The sequence below is a fragment of the Sipha flava genome, unplaced genomic scaffold, assembly GCF_003268045.1.
Source record: "Sipha flava isolate LNK unplaced genomic scaffold, YSA_version1 89_pilon_pilon, whole genome shotgun sequence".
NCBI classification, from domain to species: Eukaryota; Metazoa; Arthropoda; class Insecta; order Hemiptera; family Aphididae; genus Sipha; species Sipha flava.
The window spans coordinates 536-26,618 of record NW_020273631.1 but is presented as its reverse complement, the minus strand read 5'-3'; the positions used below and the strand labels follow the sequence as shown (position 1 = coordinate 26,618).

The window sequence follows — 26,083 nt, the reverse complement described above, 5'->3', positions numbered from 1 at the left end:
TTTGTTCGGGTTGGTTGGTTTATTTTAAGAACCGCGTCGTACAACAATTATCGTATTAGTCGGATTCACGTAAGACACGGCATAACGCTGGGTCCAAGAAAACATCGCTAAGTTTGGTGGTGATCCTGGACAGGTTACAGTGTTCGGTGAAAGTGCAGGAGGTGTCAGCACAGGATAACATTTATTGTCAACGATAAGCAAAGGTTTCTTTCATAAAGCCATACTCCAGAGTGGTTCACCTTTGTGTAACTGGGCTGTGATACCACCTGGGTTAATTCGTATACGAACTGAAGCAGTTGCAATTCTTTTTGGATATCAAGCTGATACTTCCTCTGAAATATTAGATTGTTTACAGAAACTTCCCACTACACTAATCTGGTTAAAACTCGGTGTAAATTTTTCGTAAGTTATATAACTTTTTTAAAAATAATACATTTCAGAACGTTGAAATTTTTAGGTCACATGATTAACATTAATAAGTGACTTAGTCTTAAACTGCAATGATTTCTATAGATGCACATTGAATCCATTTTCGCAGAGTCGAATAGAAAACTGTTTAATAATATTATCACACTTAGGTTAAACTTAATAATTTTCATATTTCAGTAGTGGATAAATTATCCTAGCGTAATGTTTCCTCTGGTTATTGAATCGTGTTAAAAATGAAAAAACATCAAACATTTATTTTTTTAATAATTTATTAAAATTGATCCATTAAAATTATATATATATGGCTAATTATGACAATATTAGTAAAAACAATATCTATCCCTTAATGCAACAGAGTGTACAATATTTTTTGATATCGCATCTTTTGCCAACACAAACTGGATGATTCGAGAGCACGCTATATATAATTGTCCTTGTGAAAAATATGATGTGCTCAAATCTAAGCTACAGACAAACATCGTTTGGCCTTGAGACTTATTGATAGTCATTGCAAATGCCAATCTAATTGGAAATTGAAGGCGTTTAAATTGTATTGGCACATATGTGTATTTTACATAGAAGTTACATAACATCTAATAATCTCATAATTACTGCGTGCGCCTTGACAATAGGCAATACTCCGAAACGCCGTCAATTTAGTTGACTATAAAGCTGTAAATACTTATACAAGAAATTTAAAATTCATTAATAAGTGTAAATAATTTTAAAAACAATTTAAAATAATCATTTGAAAATGCCTCTAATAATTCATACAATCTCATAAGATTTTAAAATATTTTGATACAAATTTTGAACGATTGATATTGAATAAAAAATACAGAAAAATAAGTTTAAACTTAAAAATGTTCAATATTACGTTCATGATACATAGTCATAAAATATGTGGTTCCTAATCTGTAGTAAGAAGTAGGTAATGATTAATTTGGGGAATTTCACTTAATCCATAATATTTTTTTTTATAGTAAACACAATCAATTTAAACTTAACGGAATATAACTTAGAAACTTCAAAACATCAATAACCATTCAGAGCACGTTCGAAAAATATTTCGTTCAACATAAATGAACTGGCTGATTAAATTATACAGTTGACAAATTCATTGAATCTCCAAAACAAACATCTAGCGTTGCTATGTATACGAAAATTTAAAGTCTATATAAGGAACGACAACAAGAAAATGTACGTTGTTTTCATTTACGTATCCATACGAAACGTGTCTCCTGTAATTTCCATCACGCGAATAGTCTGAATCCAATTCATTGTTTTCCGATTGAACCTTTCTCCTATTCTTTGCTTAAAATTAGTCTATGGTAATTCTTCTGTAAATATGACATTGTTATTGTGCAGAAGAACACCATACCATACGTGTCCGGATTGTAGGCAAATCCCCAGGACATGGCCTTACAGAAGCCGATGGCAGCAAGAGGAGGTGGATAGACCTGCCGTTGGTGTTGCGGCCGTCTCGGTGGACGAGTTCGCAAGCGTCACCGTCACGAATTTCTCGACGCAAGTCGGTGAAGCTAAGGTGGTGGTGAGCCGAGACACGTCCACCCAGACCGACCAGCCCGAATCGAACTTCGGCCGACGAGATTTTACGTCGCAATACAACACGAAGAAATTTAAGGATGCTTGTGTTTAAATAGCGACAGGTAAATAAAATATGTATTTTAATATTATATTTATTATTGAATAAATCAATATTAAATACTATTAATATTAATAAATATTCAATATTATTAAACTAATGTACAATAATTTATAATTAATAATTCATTTAAGTTTAATATTTGTTTTCATGTTCTAATACAGTATTCTTACTATCGTGTTTTAGGGTGATAGACAACATCAACCAGCTCTATCAATAGCAGATCTGGATTCCGGTGGCCGAAACCGTCCCATGCAAATAGCATGGATACATGCATACTCATCTGAACGAATTTGTAAAATTTTGATTAATAAATAATTTTGTTGCTAATAATTTTCTATTTTATCATTGTTATGGAGTTATTTTTTAATTTTTTTTTGTGGTATTTTATCCTTCATTCTATTTATATATATGTTATGATTACTCTTTTGATTCATTTATTAAATAGCATTTATCTATTTTTTTCAGTACTATCTTGTTTACGTAATTTTATATGTAAGTTTTATATATTTTTTTTTACGTGTATAAAATGTATAGGTGCTTTAAATTGATTTTTTTTTGTGAAATGTTCTTTTATAGCAATATTATATATGTACTTATATGTACTAACTACAAAGCCATTAAGCCTTAAATGGCCAACAGAATTTCGAAGATTAGTAATAATTCTTTTTAATGTGGAAGAACTTCTTTCTGGTTCACGCGATGTAATATGTAGTGTTGCAAAAGTATGAAGAAATTTGAATACATTTGGAAAGAAGTCTTTATTGCACTTATCAAGAACATCTAGATTCTATAAGACCGTGTACACTCAATTTTTGAAAATATATACGCCAAAGCTTTAATTTTACTTCAAAAATGTCTTGATCAATATCATCTGAATAAATTCACTAAATCTTTGATTACTTTGTTATCATAAGTTTCATAAGAAATTAGAAAACAAAAGTCAAATATTGTATTATTATGGTTCAAAAATCGTTCATTTAACTGTTGAATTAAGTTGTCCACAAAAAGTTTATGTGGTTATTAGGGTGGTCCTTATTTTTTGAATCGAAAAATTTGATGAGGAGTACCCCAAATTTTGTTCTATGTATTAAAACAATAACTATGACAAAGTTTGAGCGTGACAAGTTTACCCCTTCCCGTGCCTCAAAGGGGTTGAATTTTTATTAATTGGGGATGAATTACCATTTTTTTGCATTTACTCTCTTAAATATTGATGTTACGCAAAAAACTTTAAGTACTATTATTGTAGCTATATGTATTTACTAAATAAAAGTTTCTCATAAATATGTTGTGAGGTTGATGGTTATCCGTTAATTTAAAAAAAACTGGTCAAAATTAATGTCTTAGGAAATTTCATAAGTTTTTAGTTTTTGACCTCTAATTTCTGCAATATTAATGTTATGCAAAAATCTCTAAGAACTATTGTTGTAGCTATATATATTTACTAAATAAAAGTTTCTCATAAATATGTTGTAAGGTTGATGGTTTACCGTCAGTTAACAAGAAACCGGAATGTTTAACGATTCGCCCTAATTTTATTATTTTTTGTTAATAAATAATTTTAATTTTGTTTTTACAATAAATCGATATTTTTGATGACGATAATCAGTACATTGATATTTGTCCTCCGATAACATAATATTTAGACTATTAGTTGTGTATTTTTAGACTATGAAACCACAAACACATTATATCTTTAACTTATCGCATTTTTATCTACGAGCCATATCCAAATAGTATTTCATAATAAATTGAAAAAGTGATTAATAGAACATAATATTAAATTGCCATTATCCGTCAAACTGTCGGTTTGTTTAGACGTCCAGTGTTCACAATTGTGTCATAAGTTAGTGCGACTTTTCTACACAAAGTGTTATACGTTTCTTTTTTTTCTTTTTTACGTTTGATTTAAAAATGCCTCGTCAGTATATTTTCCTTTTAGGTAATATGGTTAATCAAATTACTGGAAATAAATTACCATCCAATGGAGACTGCCTTCGGGTATTATTTCATAACATGCGTGTTGTAAATTTAAATTTAAATGATAGTTCGGGCCTTGTTGCTGATGAATGCTTATTATTTTGGAAAAAGGCAAGAATACCTACTCAACATCATTGTGATGTAGTTCGAAAAATAAAAAATGTATATGAAAGTTGGCGAAGCTTAGATAAAAATAAAACAAGAAAGTCTGCAACACAACAGTACAATGAAAAAAAATTTCAAAACTCATTAAATAATTTGTTTGATATTGCCCACAAAGATGCTTTCAATATAATTAAAATTGAAGAAGACAGGCAGTTTCTAACTTTACAAAGACAAGAAGGTCGTGTTGGGTATATGATAGGTGTGGACAAAAAATTATGTGCAGTTGAAGAACGAAGATCTGAGCGAGAGCAAAGGAGAGAATTGTTCAAGCAAACAAACATCGATTATGGAACCGGGTAAATTAATTTTGTTATTAAAAAAAAAAAAAAAATATCTAATGATTTTTAAAAATAATTTACCTAATATACAATATAAAATTGACTATATCTATTATTTTTTTTTTCAGCCCAACTAACAGTGTTGATGTTGTGGAGAGTATATCAAGCGATGATGAACGTTATGTGCTTAACTCTAAAGATTCCGAAATTTGTGAAAGTATTACAATGCCAGTGAAAAATAAACGAGGTAGGAAAGAAATTATGAATAGTCGTTTAGCATCAGCTTTAGACAAATGTAAGGTTAGTGACAGGGATGCAGTTCACTTATTAATAGCATGTGCCGAGGTATTTAATGTAGATGTAAAAGACTATGCGATAAGTCGCTCTTCAATTAAGAGAGCTCGTGAAAGTTTTCGTTACCAAATATCTTCCGAAATTAAAACAGCGTTCCATCAATTAAACTTAAATTCTGTAGTTGTTCACTGGGACTCAAAAATACTTCCTAATTTGATTGGAACAGAAAATGTAGATAGATTACCAGTTATTATAACAGCACCAAACGTAGAACAACTTCTTGGAGTACCACATTTGTCATCTGTTACCGGAAAGGAAATTTCTTCTGCAGTGTATGACACATTAAAGGATTGAGATATGTTGGAAAAAGTGCAAGCGTTTGCATCACATATTTGAAATTATTTTGCAATCAATTTTCTCATACTCAAAACTTACAATAATGTCCGGTCCCGATATTCCAATTTTTAAACGTTTTAAAAATAACTGGAATCAAATAGATACAACTAAATTTAGTACTTGGGTAAGTGATATTGGGGTCAAAAAAATATTGCATAAAGTAGTCGATGATGTTATTATATTTTGTAAAGATACCTTAAGCCAAAATCTACCAAGGGATGATTACAAAGAATTTTTGGAATTGGTAATAATTTTTTTGGGTGGGGTACCACCTAAAGGTATTCATTTTAGACGTCCAGGAGCTTATCATCTAGCTAGATGGATGTGCAAGGGAATATATTGTTTGAAAATATACATTTTTCAAGAACAATTTAAAATTACGAAAGCAGAAATTTCTTCGTTAACAACTATTTGTTGTTTTATTGTAAAATGCTATATCGAGTTTTGGTTTAGGTCTCCTAATGCTATTGAAGCCCCTTATAACGATGTACTTTTTTTAAAAAAACTTGAAGACTATAAATCTGATGATAAGCAAGTGGCTGAGATCGCTATGAAAAAATGTATTAATCACTTATGGTATCTTGGAGAAGAAACCGCTTGTTTTTCGTTATTTGATGACAGGATTGATAATCAAATAAAAAAACAAATGGCTAAAAAACTACTAGAAAATGACGAGCTTGAGGACGATGAATTTACCACAGATATACAAAAAAAAATATGTATTAAAAATTGGCGATATATCACAATTTCTAAAACAGGACTTACCACTTGAATTGTTGACGCATAAATCGAAAAATATATTCCAAAGTTTCAAATTAAGCATGGATTTCTTGCAACAAAATCCGGAAAATTGGCCAAATATTGATAGTTATAAAAAGGCCAAGAATATTTTACACCATTTGAGCGTCATAAATGATGCAGCCGAACGTGGAGTCAAATTGATGGAAGATTTTAATACCAAATTTACGAAAAATGAAAATCAAAAGCAGTATGTATTGAAGGTAAGTTATATGTTAATAATTTACTAAAATAACTAGTGTCACTTAAGATTTATTTTTTTAGGTAGTACAAGAATACCGTAAAAAATATCCAAGCCATAGTAAAAATATGTTGACCAAAGATGCAATAAAATAGTATAGTTACTATATTTCTATCCTTTTTTTTCTTCTTTTTTTAATGTAAAATGTTAAAAATTAAATAATAATAGTATAAAAATGTTATTTTTCTATTTTATATAAAAAATGATTATGTTTCAAAAATCGTCAAGAAACCTTATTAATATAGCATAGTACGTTCTATAACAAAATGTATGTACGATTTTTGAATAACTTTAAAATTTAAGAGATAAGAGAAAAAAATAAAAATTATGAAATTTCCTAAGACATTAACTTTGACCAGTTTTTTTTTTAAATTAACGGATAACCATCAACTTCACAACATATTTATAAGAAACTTTTATTTAGTAAATACATATAGCTACAATAATAGTACTTATAATTTTTTGCGTAACATCAATATTTAAGAAAGTAAATGCAAAAAATGGTAATTCATCCCCAATTAATAAAAATTCAACCCCTTTGAGGCACGGGAAGGGGTAAACATATCACGCCCAAACTTTGTCACAATTATTGTTTTAATACATAGAACAAAATTTGGGGTACTCGTCATCAATTTTCAAAAAAAAAAAATTGACCTCTATAGTTAAGGACCACCCTAGTGGTTATAATTCTAAGTCAAGCAAAAAGAAAAATAATTGCTTTTAGCTGTATCTTTATAATCTAGATGACATCATACAAATAAACGCATTCTCGCACAGGATCAATCAATCGTTTCGTTTCATCAGCTATCGTTCTTTTTCGGTGCACAGCTTTAAATGATATACTTCATTTCAATTTATAGTTTATACACAATATTAAATATTTTCTTCATTTCTTGTATCAAAACAAGTTATTTTGATGTTATTATTAATATCGTTGATAAATTGTCTAGAATTTATTATTAGTTTAATTGAAGGTTTCTATGAATTTTGATTATAATATTATTATACTTGACTAGTATAGTATAGTAAAGTTATTAAAATATTATTATATTATGTATATATAATATAATCTATATTTAAAACATAATATATTGATTTATTATCTATAATATATACATTTTATTCGAGTCCGTCGCGATCTTTGTGAAAAAATACAACTCATTCAGTGGCACACACAGGGGAGGTTAAGGGGGGTACCCCCCTCCCCCAAAAATTTTCTCCGAGTTCTAGGTTAAAATTTACAAATTTTACAAATTTGAAATATGAAAAGCTAGTATTGAATACCTATTATCATTGATAATAGAATAGACTATTCTATTATCAATGCTATTATTTAAGTCAAAATATATAAAGGATTTGCATAATTTCGTTAATTGTAAAATGTGTTATATTTTAATCTTATCCGTCGTGGACAGTCCGCTCTCTGTTTGACCGGACCTTAATCGTTTTTCATTTTTGATTCATTATCTGTTATAGATTTCAATTGCTTTTTGAATAGTATAACGTTATACTTATAACTAGGCTTAGAGACTTATAGCTCTAAAAAATACATAAATATAAATGCAAATATGCTTCTAAAATCATTAAAATATGCATTATAATATGCATTTATATGCATTAAAAAAAAAAAAAAGAAAAATGACCACATAGTACACAAAATAAAACGTGTCTGTTGGATGTAAATGTATTTTTAAACTCCGAAACAAAACTTTGTAGTCGGCTACTCGTAGACTGTTGTACTTTCGGCATTACACAATGTTACAAAATACGTATTACGTTTTATGTATGATTCGACGTTACGTGGTTGCGAGACGCAAAAATAACGACGGATAATAATAATTGACTGAACTGAACACTAAATAAATAATCTATTATTCTATATAAACAATTATCTTTATCGACATCCGGTCGATATCCAGATACAGATTCAGATCGATACAGGTTTATAGTAGTTTGCAGATAGAATATTACTGGAAATATTAAGTACATTTTTTTTTTCGATCGTTTGAAACATGTATATATAGTTATATGTATCTATAGTTTTTAATTTTAAATTTAAAAAAATTGTCAAAATATGGAAAATAAGAATAAAAATTTTAAAATATGCACTCTCCTGCAAAATCTATCAAATATGTAAAAATATGCACATTCAAATTTTAGATCTGATATCATAGCATCGAGAAAAAAATTTATTTCGCACTCTGCTATATTTAACAATAATTAAAAAAAGTATGCAAATGCTAGAAGTCCCTAAGCCTACTTATAACGTTATAAAAACGTTTTGGTGTCCTGGTATGGACAATAAGTATCGTTATAAAATTATCCAAATTAAAAAAATTTGAAATGTTTATCTCACATTTGATCTATTCCTTAAATACGGATTCAGGGGGTGTGATCGCCCCTTCTTTCCCCCCTAAAATACGCCCCTGACTTACATACGGGATCACTTTGTATCTTAGTAGGTAAAATTACACCAGTTAGCATATTTGTTTTAATATTATATATTAATTATATTATTATATAATAATATACCTATAATATTTTGTATAATTATTATTTATTTTAATATTATATAATATACATTTATATATAATTGGTAATGGTTTTGAGTGCGCATTTTGTTTATCATGTAACAGGTAATGTTTTTTTAAACAGCTGATCGTAATATATTTTATCATAACTAAACAATAAATCGAAAACTTCGTTCAGTATAAATTCTGTTATCAACACGTACAGAAAAATCACGTTTTTTGGAATACACAATATCTTTATAAGTAAATTATCTATTCGTATTTATTAAAAATAATGAAATTAATAACTTAATATTTATGTTTATGTTTATATAACTTACTACTTGGTATTTAAGAAAGTGTTTAATTTAGTTTTTTCTAAAAAGTTATTGATATTTATTTCATTAATTACTTATTTAGTTTTTTCTTTTGAGAAATAGAATTATTTTGTTTGTTTTGTTGCTAATTTTCATTAATTTGGTGTCCTTAAATGTATGATACATTTTTTATACATATATGTACTTATTTGGAACTATTTAGTGTAATACAAAGTCGGTATGTGATTTGTTAAAAAATTAAAAATATTTTTAAATATTATATTTTAAATAATATACTATTTTAAAGAAGTATTTTTTACGTAGTATTTGCATTTTTATACGTTTCACAACCAAAAAAATAATGTATTTGTGTTTCATAAATTTTTTATGAATGATAACATTATATCAGTTATAATATTTCATTCAAAACAAGGTATTTTTGTGAGTGGTGCAAAGAAAACCCAACCACTGGATAATTTTGCATCAAAATAAAATAAAAATTTTAACTAAAAAAAAGAAAGTTATTTGACTATGGGTATTTGTTTCTGAGATACCTTAGAATAACCAACAAAAATATCAGAGCACTAACTTTTAAACTTTTGTTTATATTCTCAAATAAACAAATACTTTTCAATATTTGGCGTAAAGTAATACGTTATTCATTGTTTTATAGTCAAAAATGAACAAAGTAAAATGGAATGTTGTTGTTCTTGCTATGATATTGGATTTGGTGTTCTGCAAATTGGAATTGGAAATAACGAATGGTAAAATTAAAGGACAAATTTTGAAATCCAGGGATGGACGTTCATTTTACTCCTATACGGGAATACCGTACGCGAAACCACCAATTGGAGAACTAAGGTTCAAGGTAATCAGTAGACTATTATTTGATTAAACGATAGAATGATTAACTAAAGTCGTATATCAATCGATACTATTAGTATCAGTGGCATACGCAGTGGGGCTAATGGGCTAGTGCTTCCCCACTCAATTCCTCGTATTATTTTTTTTTTGGTATTCGTCAATTGCACCGAATTTAGGACACTACTTGTATAGTATATATCTATTGCGTCGGTATAAAAAGGGTATATTAAAAAGGTAAACATCTATCGCGCCGGTATAATACCGGTATAATAACTTATACAGTACAAATAAAAATCATAATGGCTAAAAACAAAAATTAAAATTAAAATCAAACTATATCATTCTACATACTTGGTATTTACACTAATAGTAGATTATATATATTTACACTAATCCTACAAATTTTGAAAAGTTCTTAGGTCTATTATTAAAATTAGTTATGCCTATTTTACTATTTATTTTTTTGTCATAAATGTTAAGTTTAGTCTATTTGTGATAACTAAGAGAACAAAAAACGTTTTATGATTGTTGCATTACATTATTTTTAAAACTTCATAAAAAATAAAAATATTTGGATGGGGTGAATAAAAATATTTCCCAAACGCTGAGTGAAATACCTCACAGGTATTTGTTGTTCTTTTGCCTGATATGTCACACAATGACCAAAGATACGGAGAAAAAGTTACATTTTCATCAATATATGTATCAATGAGATGATCGCAAAATGTATTAACTCGAATATCGATCGGCACAATAGATATATACCTTTTTGTAAAAATTGTAAAGCTTTCAACCATAGCTGTTTGTATCGAACTACTTAACATTAATCAATTTCTTTGTATCATTCGTATCGTGCTGTCGTGTTTGTTGAATCTATTATTTCTGTTTATAAATGCTAATAGATTAATATTAATTACATTTAATAATTAATTAAATTAATTAAAATCATTATTAATAACTATGAATTTAATTATAAATTAAATTAATAAATGCTAAATAAAATTCATATTTTTAAATTAATTTTTTTTTCTATGCTCTGGCCCGCTAGATATTAATTTTCTAAAAATTTACCCTCTTGTAACTTTGAGTTGTCCATCTTTGGTCTATATCAGGAACGAAAATTGATTGAAATCTAATCTGCGGTTTTGTTACACTTGTCACTTAGCCTTCTGGCAAGATAGTGTTCTGTGTAATCGTATAATGTTAATTCCCATAGTGTTTTTTTTTTCAAATTTTTGATTTTATAAATCTTGTATTCATACGTACTATGTTCATTGAAGTAAACTGTAAAGTATTATTATACAGCAGTATAAAAGTATGTATGTACTTTATTTTTATAAGTCATATTTAGATATTTATTTTCAAGCTACCCTCCCCAATTTAAAACTCCTGTGTATACCACTAATTAGTATAGTATATTATTACAATATTTGTTCAGGCGCCGGAACCAGCCGAACGATGGAATGGTACACTGGATGCTACGAAAAAACCAAACCGATGCTTGGATAAACAAATATCAGGATGCAATGAAGATTGTTTACACTTAAATGTGTATTCTCCAAAATCTGATAAAAATCTTTTACCAATTATGTTTTGGATTCACGGCGGAAGTTTTTCTGAGGGTTACAGCGGAACGTTCGGACCAGAATATTTTATGGACAAAGATGTAATTTTAGTTACGATAAACTATAGGCTTGGTGTATTAGGTTAGTTGATTAGATTAGATTATGTACGATTATTAAAATTGTCGTATTAACTTAATTTATATGAAATAGCTAATAGCTAATACGTCTAAATAATTTTGACATGTATATCAATGGCACAGAAGTAAAAACTTTTTTCAAATACTATATTGTCATGAAAGGAAACTATAAAGGACTAAAGTTTCTTGGTCATAGAAATGTAAGGCTATAGTTTTCTTAAAAAAAAAAAAATGTATTTAAGCTGCAGTGATAAATTGTGAATTCTCTCGTTTTCTAATATAACCGAAGTAGTTCAATATTTTCGAGTATTTGGATGATTTAGAAATTAAGAAAAAAAGACAAAACTTTCACTGGACCAAAAAAAATCATGTAATTCAAACAAAAAAAAAATTCAATAAATAAATGTTATGTACTTATAGGGTTTTTAAGTACCGAAGATGATGTGATAACCGGCAATTACGGGATGAAAGATCAAGTCGAGGCATTGCGTTGGGTACAGAAAAATATAATTTATTTTAATGGCGATCCTAATCAAGTGACGATTTTTGGCGGTAGTGCAGGAGGCGCTAGCGTAGGATTTCATATGTTATCACCGATGAGTAAAGGTCTTTTCCACAAGGCTATATTGCAAAGTGGTACTCCGGTTTGTAGGTGGGCTATTTTACCTCCTGGAATTCCTCGTAAACGAGCTCATACAATTGCCACTATCGCAGGATGCAATTATAATACTTCAGAAGACATATTAAATTGTTTGAAAAAACTTCCAGTTGATTATATTGTTAATGTTCAAAATAAATTATATGTAAGTTTTAATCTGATCTGGTTTTCCAAAATTAGTAAAATGATCATAAATGTTGTACGTTAGAAACTTGAAATCTGAATGGTATGTAAGTGAATTATTTTATTTTATTATTTTCAAGGCTTGGTTCCATCATCCCGCTGTATTATTTAATCCCGTCGTTGAAAATTGTAATTCAGATCATAATGGATTTCTTTGCAATCATCCAATTTACGATTTCAAACAAGTATCTTTTGTGCCCGCTATTTTTGGTGTTAATTCAGGCGAAGGTGGAATGTTTGTTTCTTGTAAGTTATTACAATCATTACACATACGAGTATAATGTCAAACGGTCATATATTGTTTAATTATAATGCAGCCAAAAATATACCGATAGACTCATTTAAATTTACCAATAACCATTTTATTTTGCTCTATTAATTTATGTATTTATATGCATTATCTGTTGGCAGCTTTATACAATAGTACATCCCTGGTTCGTACAGAATTCCGGGAAAATTTTAATCGTTTACTGTCCATTATATTACACTATAATTACTTTACTAAAGAAGAATACATAGATGAAATCGGACAACTAGCATTGAAAGAATATTTTCCATCGGGTACTGTAAATGACGATTCTCATTGCAATAGTACTAATGTAATAAGATCGAAATGAAATACAATATTGTAATATATCAAACAACTGATGCTACATTAACATACGCCCTGTTTCAGATTTTTACAGATGAGGGTTTTATTCGTTGTACTCTAGATATGGCGACACAATTGTCGTCGCCCGTCTATGGTTACTATTACGATTATCAGAATAATTTTTCGTTTAATCGATACTTCGGTTCTTGTGAAAAACCGCTTGGAGTCACTCATTGTGATGAACTCACTAGTATATTTAAAATGAGCACTATAAATCCTGATGATTTAAATGCAAAAGACTTGGAAGTATCGAAACTAGTTGTCAATATTTGGTACAAATTCGTTAGTTCTGAGTAAGTTAATTTTTTCAGAGAAAGTCTATATTGATATGGGAGATATTGAAAAAGTTCTATTAATGCTTCTTCGATTTGGTCGAAAAACTTTTTTATGAATAAATAATTTCAAACATATTCATAGAATGTTGCTTTTGACGTTAATGTCAGGTTTATTAAGTGGATAACTGTTGATATTCCTTTATTGGTTGTATAAATTCTAATTTCAGAAAGATAATGGCCTTATAAAAAAACTATATATAAAATAATATAAATCTATTTTAAATCAAAAATAATAATTAAAATGTATATGCACTGATATGACCGTATTAAATAAATTGTAAGAAAATTAATATTCTAATTACTTAATAGGCAGTTTCTATAATTATTTCGAAAAAAAGTTGAATTCCGTTAAGTTAATACATTTTTAAACCTTATTTACGTAGAATTTCTTTTTTATGTTCGAGAAGAAATTGTTTTATCGAGTTTATATAACATTTATTATATATTATATATACATGATGATAGACTCTTTAGTTAGCTTTAATGCACGGTATATTAATTCACCTTGTTTTAATATAAATTTATATTAATTGTTATTAAAAAATAATAAAATTATAATAATATAGTACATAGTAAACAAATAGTTTTTTCATTATTGAAATATTTTTCGATTTACAGATTTATACATTTATTTTGCTTTTCAGAACGCCTACTATTGATGGATCAGATGGAGGAGATGCTTGGCCAATATTAACTTCTAATAAAAAATTAACTTTTCTACATATTAATTCAGCGCAACCAAAAATTATTCAAAATCCTTTTGGAGAAAAATATAAATTTTGGTACCGAATTTCTCATTATTTTCAATTACGTCAAACGTCGTTATGCAAATTACCATACATATAAAATTAACTTTAATTTTATCATAGTTTTTACTAGAAATTCTTTGAGTGTAAAAATGTAATGACTAATTAAGAATAATTAAAAACATTGTATACTATATTATACAACAGGGATGGGCAATTCAAAGTTACTAGAGGGCCAATTTTTAGAAAATTAAAATCTAACGGACCAGAGCTTTAAAAATAAATCATTCAAAATATGAATTTTAATTAGCATTTATATACACGAAAATAATAAATTCAACACGCATGAATAATGCAAAGAAACTGATAATATAATAATTAGCATTTATTAATTTAATTTATAATTAAATTCATAATTAATAATAATTATTTTAATTTATTAAATTAATTATTAAATGTAATTAATATTAATATAATTAATTAATTTTTAATCCATTAGTATTTATACACGGAAATAATAGATTCAACACACACGACAGTACGATATAAATGATACCAAGAAACTGATTAATGTTAAATAGTTCGGTACAAACAGCTATGGTTGAAAGTTATACGTATTCATACATGACATTTAGACATTTAACGATGTTTAATACAAAGCAACAATTATTATCGATAAGATAGAGCATAGACGATAAACTTTAAAATTGTATGGTTAATTTTGAAAATATAGCACGGGCCAGAAAAAAAGGCTGCATGATGGATGCGGCTCGCAAGCTGCAATTTGCCTACCTTTGTCATACAATAATACATTAAACTTTAATTTTACAATATTTTAACTACGCTTTATGAACTTTATTTTTTTTTTTTTACAAATAATTATATAGAAAAATAATTAAAAATAAAAATCTAAGGAAATTCTAATGTTTTTAAGATTTGAATACTTGCAAATAACTGATGTTAAAAAGTTTTTGATTATTTATTACACTAAATATTTTAGTGACTCACAAACACATCGTATTAAATAACATATAGTACAGGTTTTAAATTTAATATATATATATTTTATAATATTATATAGTTGTTTTTTTTATTATATTCATTCATCCATTACTGATTATTGTCAAACGCAGTGGTATGCCTTTTACTAATAAGAACACTTTATTCTTATTACATGTGGAGAGAATAATATTTATGTTATTATTTTTAATCATTACTATGATTATAACAGTTATAAATATTAACATAGACAACTCTACGTCAACTTGATTGATGTATAATGTACTCTACGGCAGCTGTGAGTATTTTGCTCCTGTCCTGATTAGCAAACGATCATATAACAATTGGCACATTGTTCAATATAAATGAGAATGGAAAATTTAAAACTCCCAATGAAACATAGTATTTTTGATATATGAAACTATTTAAAGTTTTTGACGACTTGAATTTATAACAGCATTTAAGTACCTTGTACAATACAATTATATTAAAAATTAGTAACATAATATTCAAATAAAATGGTACGTAATACTTTTAACTTATTATATAAGATAAATCATGGTCTTAATTAGTCTCTTATCAATAAAAGTGTTCGAATAATGATTTAACTTAATGGTTAAGAAGATTGAAAGCATTAACTTAATCTACATTGTTTTATTTTGATACTTTATGTTGTTTTACATACATGCATTTCAAGTACACACCTACTAATAATGCCTTATGATAATTATTCTACTACATTTGAAACTGAACTATTGATATGGTGTTAACTTATAAATATCTAGTATTATTTTTCATGTTATTTTGGAGAGAAGTTAATAAACGTAACGGCAATTGAAAACTTTCAAATTAATATCATAAAGTTAAATTAGTCTGCAATATTATAAAAGTAATTATCGTGTGTAATTTTAATTATAAACAAAAATTAAATGTTTTCATGTTTTAAGGAATATGTTTTTATGAATATTCATTGAGCAGTGTTATTGGCGGACTTCTTATTAATACTACTGAAGATATTGTTGATTTTGACACCATTAAATTTAAATTATATTTTTATAAGCCACTCAAGCATTACATGTATTTCGAAGTTTGGTATTGAATGAATAAACATAATAAACCAGGTTTTAAAAAATAAATCTTACTATTAATAATTATTAAATATTTCCCTTTTTATTCCCCCTGGACAATTATAAATAATCTAAATTAAAAATGTATGATGTTAATTTCAATTTATCTTCAATTAGAAATTAGAATAGTCACTTGTAGCAATAATATGATGACATTAAAATGTTATACTTGTTTTAGATTGATATTTTAAATTTTTTAAGGAAAATAAAATTTTTAAATATGTTTATATATTTTTTTTCAGTTTGAAGTAACGTGTCTTTAGTAATTTAAAAATTGTATTATACCTAAAATATTTATGAAACATTAATTTATGATACTTCATGTTGTAATGTAATATTTTAATTGAAATATAAATTATTAGGTACTTTATATCGATATTTTACAATTAAATTGTATTTAACTACGTGTTTGAGCTGCAGTGTATAAAGTATATAGTTATGCAATAAGACATTATTGATTATTTTATTATGGTGTTAATCTTTTTTTGTTATCAATAAAAATGCTCTGCATTGATTATTCATAGTTAGAATATAGTGATACATTCAACTTGAACTGTTTATTAACTCAAAAGTGCATACTTTAAAGAATAGAACAATTAATTAATAAATATTTATTATTTATTGAATAACTTGGAAATATTTTAAATGAATATATTATTATGGAAGTTCATTACTGTCCTAGTATTTTTCAATTTTGCATACGGCAAACTGGTGGTGGAAATAACGAATGGTAAACTAAGAGGAAAAATTTTGGAATCTAGAGGTGGACGTTCTTATTATTCTTATACGGGTATACCATATGCAATACCACCAATCGGAGAACGGAGATTTAAGGTATGTATAATTTGTAAATAAAAGGTATCATTGTAGGTTTATATCAGTATTCGTTACATTCAAAGTAATTGAACGGAGAACCAGTTTTGACAATATTTTAACACTTTAAACAGCCACCCGAGTCAGCAGAACCGTGGACCGGAACATTGAACGCTACGAAAGAATCAAATATATGTACTCAACAGGGATTTACGGGTGGTCAAGAAGATTGCTTGTATTTGAACGTATACTCACCGAAAACCGATAAAGGATTCTTACCAATAATGTTTTGGATTCACGGAGGAGGTTTCAACTGGGGCCATAGTCGTTCCGATTTATACGGCCCCGAATATTTCATGGACAAAGACGTGATATTGGTAACGATAAATTACAGACTTGGTTTATTAGGTAGGCTTGTCATATTGTTGTCCAGAATTTCAATTTGTCATAACGACTTTAAATATGCATGTAGCGGATACGATATTTAATTCTGTGTACTTTTTAAGGATTTCTTAGCGCCGAAGACGATGTGATAACCGGCAATTACGGAATGAAAGATCAAGTCGAGGCTTTGCGTTGGGTGCAGAAAAATATAATTTATTTTAATGGCGATCCTAATCAAGTGACGATTTTTGGTGGTAGTGCAGGAGGCGCTAGCGTAGGATTTCATATGTTATCACCGATGAGTAAAGGTCTTTTCCACAAGGCTATACTACAAAGCGGTACTCCAGTTTGCAGATGGGCCATTTTACCTCCCGGAATCGCCCGCAAACGTGTCCATTCGATCGCCACTATCGCCGGGTGTAATTATGATACCTCAGAAGACATATTGAAATGTCTCAGAAAACTACCAGCTGAATATTTGATGGATCTCCAAAATAAATTACACGTGAATACAAATACATAATTGTATGAAAAATATAAGAGTTTAATTAAATTAATACGAAAAAATCCGAACATTCCGATATGTTGTGACTATTCGGAATGTTTTAGTGAATATCTTTATTATTATTATAGCGCGGATATGCTATAAAAACCAACCAAATATAAATTAAAAAATCTTTAACGTGCATAAGTATATCTGTTACGGGTAAAGTTAAAAAATGGGTAGTTTACACAATACTCGGGTAAAGTACACCTTATTCATATGGATAGTATAATGTGTACAATGTACACTGTACATTATCCAGTGTGCTATAAGTTTAATTCGAAAAAAAATTATTAAGTACCTAAACTATGTATTATTAAGTTATTATTTTATAATAAAAAATATTAAAAAATTAAATAAAGTTATTTATTGGAACACTTTGAGGCATTTTGAGTTGCAAAATATCTCTCCGGATTTACATTTAATCGCACATTTATTTGTTAAATGATTATTTTCACACAAATATTTTTTAAAACTTTGACCATCGAAAAAAATTGTGCATTAGCTATTTCACAAAAATATTTTTTTGTAACCGACATTTATAAAATATTTATACAAGTTTCATTATGATTTATTTGTTTTTTATTCATGTTTCTTATTTCAGATAATATGTTATAATATTTTGATTCCTTTAAATTTACTGAATTTCCATTCTTTTCATTAATTTATTTATTATAATTTTCATATAATTTCTATTTTTATGACGACAAGGTTTTTTTTAAAAAAACTAAATGATCAAACATTAATAAACCGAGCAAGTGAACTTGAAAACCAATAGCACCGTATGTAGTTTAAAATTATTATACAATATCAATGCACACGATTTATCATCATGTAGGTACAATTTATATTTTATCGTATTTTATTAATATTATCTACAGTTCATATTTGTCGTATTTTATTTTATGAAAACACTTTATCCACTCAAAGATAAATAATGTAAAAATTACCTGGTTGATGTACCTACAAAATAAACGTTTTACAAATATGTTTACTTTATCCAATGGGCATGGGTAATGTTCACATTACCCAGATGATGTGTACATTACCCGATTTTCTTACTCTACCCGTAACATATCGTCGCCTCAGTTCAAGACTGCAATAACTCAAATTATGAAACTACTAGTTCTAAAATGAAATAAGCAACTTCTAGAGGTGAATAATGCAAGTAAAAGTTATTGCGTTATAGAACCGAAATCGTCGTAACTTTGCAAATAATATTACGTAGATAACTCAATTCTGATTTTTTTTTGAGTTCTTGCTATCTTGTACTGAGGCGACGATATATACTAAAAAAAAAAATAAAAAAAAATATGCATATGAAATTTAGCAAAAAAAAAAAAAATAATTTTTGAACATTTAATTAAAATAATACATAAGAAAAAAACTTTTAAAATTAGGTAACACTACTCTAAATACATTTTTTCTTCTCCATTAATTATTTTGAAATTTAGTAACCAAAATCATTTTGTAGGTAGTTTTCATCTATAAGAAAAAAAAAATCAATTAATATCAAAAATAAAATAAAATAAAATTTTCTTTTTAAAACGCATATTACATTGTATGACAATCATTTTAGTTATAATTTCAAAAAACCACTAATTGGTATTTGTCAGTCAACAAATTGTTATTTATTGAAAATTATCTTTCCACATCTACAAAAAAAAAATAGGTGCGTATTTAAAAAATATATAATTTAATTTAGAAATGAATCTTTGTCGGTTTGAATTAATTCATTTTCGCCTTTTAAACATTTTAATATTTCAGTATGTCTTACATTTTCGATAATACTTTTTTTTAAATTTTTCATAAACAGATTTATCCTTTATATTACAACACTTAGTAAATATTTCAAAAATATAAAAAAATATAATAAAACAAAAAAACATCAAAATATGCTCTAAAAGATAGAATGTGCAATTAAAAACATAAAATAAACCCTTAAAATAAAATTAAATGGGTGAATATCAAAATATGTAAAAATAAACTCTACAAAAATTTGATTGTTTTAATCGTTATGTTATAAAACAAATGTTGTACTAACGTAGCATATATGTTATGATCAGCCTGAATAAATATGTAAACGCATATAAATCCGGGCTCTAATTACTCTCGTATTATTATTGTTAATTTGGGTGAATATTCGATGCTTGGATAGTAAAAATAACGAGGGAACTCTGTCGGTGAGACCTGAAATAATTTAATATTTTTCATTTGATGGTTCATGAATAGGTAATACCAATCGCCTGTCACAAAATTACATTTGAAAAACCATATTTTCTTCGATACACTGCTTATATTAAGTCAATGTAATTATTGAATGTACTAGTCTACTATTTATTAATTTTTTTAATTAATTTATCATGAAATAATCTTGTTTATATTATCTTCCGGCGGCAAAATTCAAGATAACACCTACCCACAATTTTTTGGTGGTTCACTGAACCATTAAATGTAATATCAAGTCGTCTTTATTTGCGACTATCAATGTTTTTTACATAAAGAAATCACAGCACTTATCAGTTTCAATTATTATAGTGATGTGCTTGTATTAGTACATTTTGTTATTATGTTATAAATACCATGTATGTATAATGATGATAATGTCGGATTGAAAAATATTTTATATAAAAAACATGGTTTAAAGTATTTATTATATTATCGCTTTGCTTCATGCATTTTATATTTAACGTATTCCAACTAATTAACTATGATTATTAATCTTTAGCCATGGCTCGATCATCCTTACATTTTATTTAGTCCTGCTGTTGAAAACTGTTATAATAATTATCAAGAAGCGTTCTTATGTCATCATTCGCTTTATGATTTCAAACAAGAATCTTTCGTACCTGCTATTATTGGTTTGAATTCAGCCGAAGGGGCACTGTACGTTGCTCGTAAGTTAAAAATAGCAGTTATGAATTTTGGAGTTAGTTATTACTAAAAATCATTTGTGTTATGTTACTACGTAGCTCTGTGTAATAAAACGTCGCTGTTGCCCGCCGAATTTTTCACGAATTTTAATTATTTGGTGTCCGTCGTAACAAATTACAATTTCTACACAAGGCCGGAACACATTGACGAAATTGGAGAGAAATTGTTAAAAAAGTATTTGTCAAATGGACGAATTGAGGATCACATACATTTGAACGCGGTTAAAGTAACCTATTTATTATTAAGATTTTAATGATAAAATAAACTAAATATGAATGTACGAATGGGTTTCAGATGTTTACAGATGCAATTTTTTCTCAATGCACTTTTGATATGGCATTTAAATTGTCCTCTCCTGTGTATAGCTATTTTTACGATTATCAAAATGAGTTTTCGTATAATAAAGTGTTTGGATCATGTGAAGTACCTTTAGGAGTCGCCCACGGCGATGAACTAAATAGTTTATTCAAAATGAGTAGTCTTAATTCAAACGAGTTGAATGAAAATGATTTTAAAGTTTCGAAACTAATCGTCAATATTTGGTATAAATTCGTATCATCCAAGTTAGTAAAAATGTATTAATTTAATAAAAAAAATATATTACATATGTTTTGAAAAAAAATGTGCATTGATGTCTTCTTCAAGTATTTTTTAAATAGTCATCATATTTCGTGGTTAGTGTTGATTTAATAAACTTAAGCTATATTAAGCGTACAGTTAAATTATAACATTAAGTTCTATAAAAAAGCATTTAGATTTTTTTTTTCACAATTATTTAAAACTATTGAATTAAAAATAAAATTAGATTGCAGCATAATATTTTAAAAAAAATGCATAAGCATGTTCAATATTAATTGTACTTTTAATTTTTTTTTTTAATTGGCCTTTGTTCGTACATTGCAGAAAAGCGAATACATTTAATGTAATATAAATTTTAATTATTAATAACTATTTTTATTTGTGATCTCATAACTAAAATGTAATGTTTCTTATATAAACATATTATTAAAATTGTTCTTTCAAATAAGTTACATATTTCCATAAAGAAATATGTATAAATTTATTTAAATCATAGTTATATTGTATATTATATTATATTGTTATATTATATTGTATAAATTTGAAGTATTTCTTATTTTATTAATGATTTAGAACCCAAAATTAATTTTTGTTTATCACAGTTAAGTTTTTGAGAAACTCTTATTAAATCTAGAAAAACAAAACAACTTGATTGTGTAGTACTTGTAGTTTTTTTTTTTTTATTTTACAGTAAGCCTACAATTGATGGATCAGAAAATGGTTTAGCTTGGCCAACATATACTCAAACAAATCAAGTCATGTTGCATTTGAATTCAAGTCGTTCTAGTTTATTTCAAAATCCGTATTCCGATGATTACGAATTTTGGAAAAGCCTTCCTTTTGATTTTAAAGATAAATTATAATCACAAGCAATAGAAATCAGTAATGAAAAATTATCTAAGTGTATACGCGTAAACTCTGTGTTTATTTTTACAATCATTACATTACCTACTATTTGAATTAAAATATATAATCATGTACCTATACAGTAATTGATTTTATTTTATATATAGTATAATATTTAAGAATCTTTTAAACAGTTCAAGATAAGTTTTGATTCTATAGTTCCCTAACAGGGGACTGAACATTGATATGTATTTTTATTTACGATCAATTTTTCATAATTTATAATAACAATTTAAATTTATGATAAAAAAAAAATGGAAAAAAATGTACATTATGATTGAACAAACATATGTTTTTTGTGAGGTTAAAGGGGAAAAAAATTATTATGTGTTTTCGGACGTTATGATAGTATTGTTGATATTGATGATTTGGATATTTCTTGAGTTCGCCGTGGGCCACTTCCACTTTTCGGCCAAAAATTATGTTAGTTGACTTTTTTTTTTCATGTAGTTTAAACATTGATTAAATATACATAGATAGCCTATACAATGATAATGTATGGAAGCTCCCAATAACCGACCGGGGGAGCCAGAAATCTAGTAGTATGGGAGCTAGACATTAAAGTGTGCTATTTTTGTTGTTCAGTGGTCATATTATACGGCTTTGAACCCAGGGGTTTCGATTTCGAATCCTGTAAAGTACAACAGATTTTTTTTTCTTATATTTATCTTTACAATAAGACTATTGACTAAGTATATCTTAAGAATTTATTCATATTGAAATTAATTAAACATGGCTGAGCATTTTTTAATTAATATATGATCATTTTAGCTGTTACCTATAACAAAATTACTAAACAATTTTCGAAAAAAGGTTATATGTTGTATTAACGATACAATTCAAAATTGCAAATATGTAAATTTAACGTAATGAGTGAATTAAGTATGATAATATAAGTGTACAATTTATAAATACATTTTTAAAATAAAGTTTTATATACATTGTTGTACATCTATTTACTACTAAAAATTAATATAACTATTAAAATATTTTGTACCTATGTATAAATTTATATCATACGGCCAATGTCGACGCGCGTTTAACGCCTCTCATGTGAACTAGCCCTTAATCAATGGATTTAGTAAATAACAATATTCAATTTAATTTATATTCTTGGAATTCTTCTTATCGCAGTTTATTTTTATTCTACCGGTTTGTGTATTGTGTACAATTTAGTATTTACCAACGCTATCTATTGTCACATAATCCGTACTAATTTACGTGTTTCCATAGTGCGTATAGCTATGGGCTATCTATGTATATTTAATCAATGGTTTAAAGGTTTTAATCAAAGGTTCCGTTATGTCCTTGTACAAATGACTGTAAAGAGTAGGTTGAATCAAGTTAATGATCGTTGTTGTTGTGAGAAAAATCTCAAAAATCTCAAAAATTATATTTGTACTTTGTACAACACGTACGTTGAACTGCAATAATAATGCATGGTTATTATATAAAAAAATATAAAAAATGATTACAATATTTAACCAAAATAATCACCAGACGTATATATAACAGTTAGGCAGTGTGACAACGATATCCGTCTAATCTACAATAGATGGACGATTCGGTTGCGCACATGTACCTTTTTAATATTCGTTCGAGCACAACAGTACATTTCCCTTCTAACTTTAATATAGGCTTAGTACTATCTGTTTTACACAGACGTAATTAAAAATTTGTATGTATGTTTGTTCCAAATCTATATGTAATATTATCCTACATCAGATATTTAACACAAGATTGACGTTGTTTTAGTAAAAAATTTTTTAGGCACCAGTGTGGCACAGCAGTCACGCAATATTCATCACGATTTGTTCGATTCTCAGCACAGTGCTAATATTCTTGCGACGACCAATTCCCACATCTTCTGCTTTCCGTCGTACGACTGTTGATAACAGTACATCGCTCCCTCTCCAGCAAAAGACACATTTTTTTTAATATTATGGGTATTGGAATGTGGAATAGATATATTTTACTGTTGCTTAAAAAAACCCATTAAATAGCTCTAGCAGCATGACATTTTTGCAACCTTTAATAATTTAATAATACGAGTATATTTTATTATCTAATATAAAGTACGCTATCGATTTAACTCGTAGTGTCGTACTATCGGTAAATTATGATAAAGTTTCTGGTAATTTATGGATTTAAGTTTTTATAGTTACATTGAATTTCATAACCACAACAATTTTGCATTGTTACCGGAAATGTATTAATACAAAACGATATTAGAAACTATAATCAAAAGATGTTTACTAATTATAAACTATATATAAGTACTAGTTGAATAATCTGGGAGATATTTTATTACTTAAGATTGAAGCAATTAACTATATATAAATGCTAGTTGAATAATTCGGGAGATATTTTATTACTTAAGATTGAAGCAATTACTTAATTGATTTAAAAAAAAAAATAAAAAATAAATAGATTGAAAAATAAAGCACAATTCTCGTATTTTCTAATGATATTTATTTTTCTTTATTTATACTGTATTAATTGACATTGACCTCAAAAGGTGATTATTAAAATCAACACAGTAAACAAAATATAATATTTCTTAGGTAAAGATACAAAATTATAAATTATGTAAATTCAGCTCGAAACTGTATCGATCTTTAAAAATTCGATTTTCAAAAAATCCTTTTTTATTACACATCTAGATTATTAGAGAAATAGCTATAACAAATTTCAAGTTCATACATTTTATCGTTTTTGAGATATGTCAATCAGTGAGTGAGTGTTATTTTAATCAAATACATATAGATTTAACCATGAAAGTTAGAAATAGATATTTATTTAAGTCTGTTAAGTTACGTGATTTACTGAACCTAAAACACCGGTGATTATTCCACCAGTTACCGAGATTATCCATCATAAAATAAACTTTAATATTATAAGAACACGAATCGCTCCGTGGATGTCGCTCAACCCTTCGTCTGTATACTTATTTTTTGGGATGTCGTCTGTACACTAGGTCATAAATGGATAGACGTGTTGTTTAGTACTAAAAACACTTAAGAAAAATCTGAAAAAAATTATATTTACTAATTGAGAGATGCTTTTTAAGATCCTGAAGTTTGTTTTACGATTTATTAATAATTACATTTTATATAACATTGTAAAAGAGACGAAATTGCGAAAAAATGCATTTTCGAATTTTCGGTTGTGTAATAAAAGACGTACAGACGAAGTCCACTCCTCCGGATGAGTCCACTCCTCCGGATGAGTTTTCGTGTTTGAAATAGGTTTCAATTTTCTCTGACTTCGTTTCACTCGAACCCACTGCCGAATGGCCGTAACGTACATGACTACATGTCTGATTTTTGTTTATCAATTGTCCACATTATATAAATGATAATATAATTTAAATATAAATAACATAATGATAATATCCATGTTATTTGTATATTTCAAATTGTATTGCATGATATTTTTGTGAAATAATCAATAATTTGCAACGTTGCCGCTGTTCGTCGTGTGAATGTCATTCCCATACGGATAATATAGGAAACGTGGATTCGTATGCGAATATAAAGGTTTTGTGAATACTATTTTTTGTTCGTACACAGAAACGAAC

At 27.4% G+C, this 26,083-nt stretch overlaps 2 protein-coding genes across 2 annotated transcripts; both read left to right on the top strand.

Moving 5' to 3' along the window:
• Window positions 1-5,400: 5,400 nt before the first annotated feature.
• On the top strand, window positions 5,401-6,345 carry LOC112693695. Its single transcript, XM_025568887.1, has 2 exons — window positions 5,401-6,212; window positions 6,274-6,345. Exons 1-2 carry the CDS (start codon window positions 5,880-5,882, stop codon window positions 6,343-6,345), a joined length of 405 nt encoding a protein of 134 aa, XP_025424672.1. The 5' UTR covers window positions 5,401-5,879.
• Window positions 6,346-9,207: 2,862 nt separating this feature from the next.
• LOC112693664 lies at window positions 9,208-22,460 on the top strand. The gene is made up of 15 exons (XM_025568842.1): window positions 9,208-9,315; window positions 9,751-9,945; window positions 11,380-11,647; window positions 12,064-12,446; window positions 12,565-12,730; window positions 12,896-13,083; window positions 13,161-13,429; window positions 14,116-14,314; window positions 16,995-17,177; window positions 17,291-17,564; window positions 17,663-18,045; window positions 20,813-20,981; window positions 21,057-21,244; window positions 21,313-21,581; window positions 22,289-22,460. The coding sequence occupies exons 2-15, from the start codon at window positions 9,757-9,759 to the stop codon at window positions 22,458-22,460; spliced, it is 3,300 nt and encodes a 1,099-aa protein (XP_025424627.1). The 5' UTR covers window positions 9,208-9,315; window positions 9,751-9,756.
• Window positions 22,461-26,083: the final 3,623 nt, after the last annotated feature.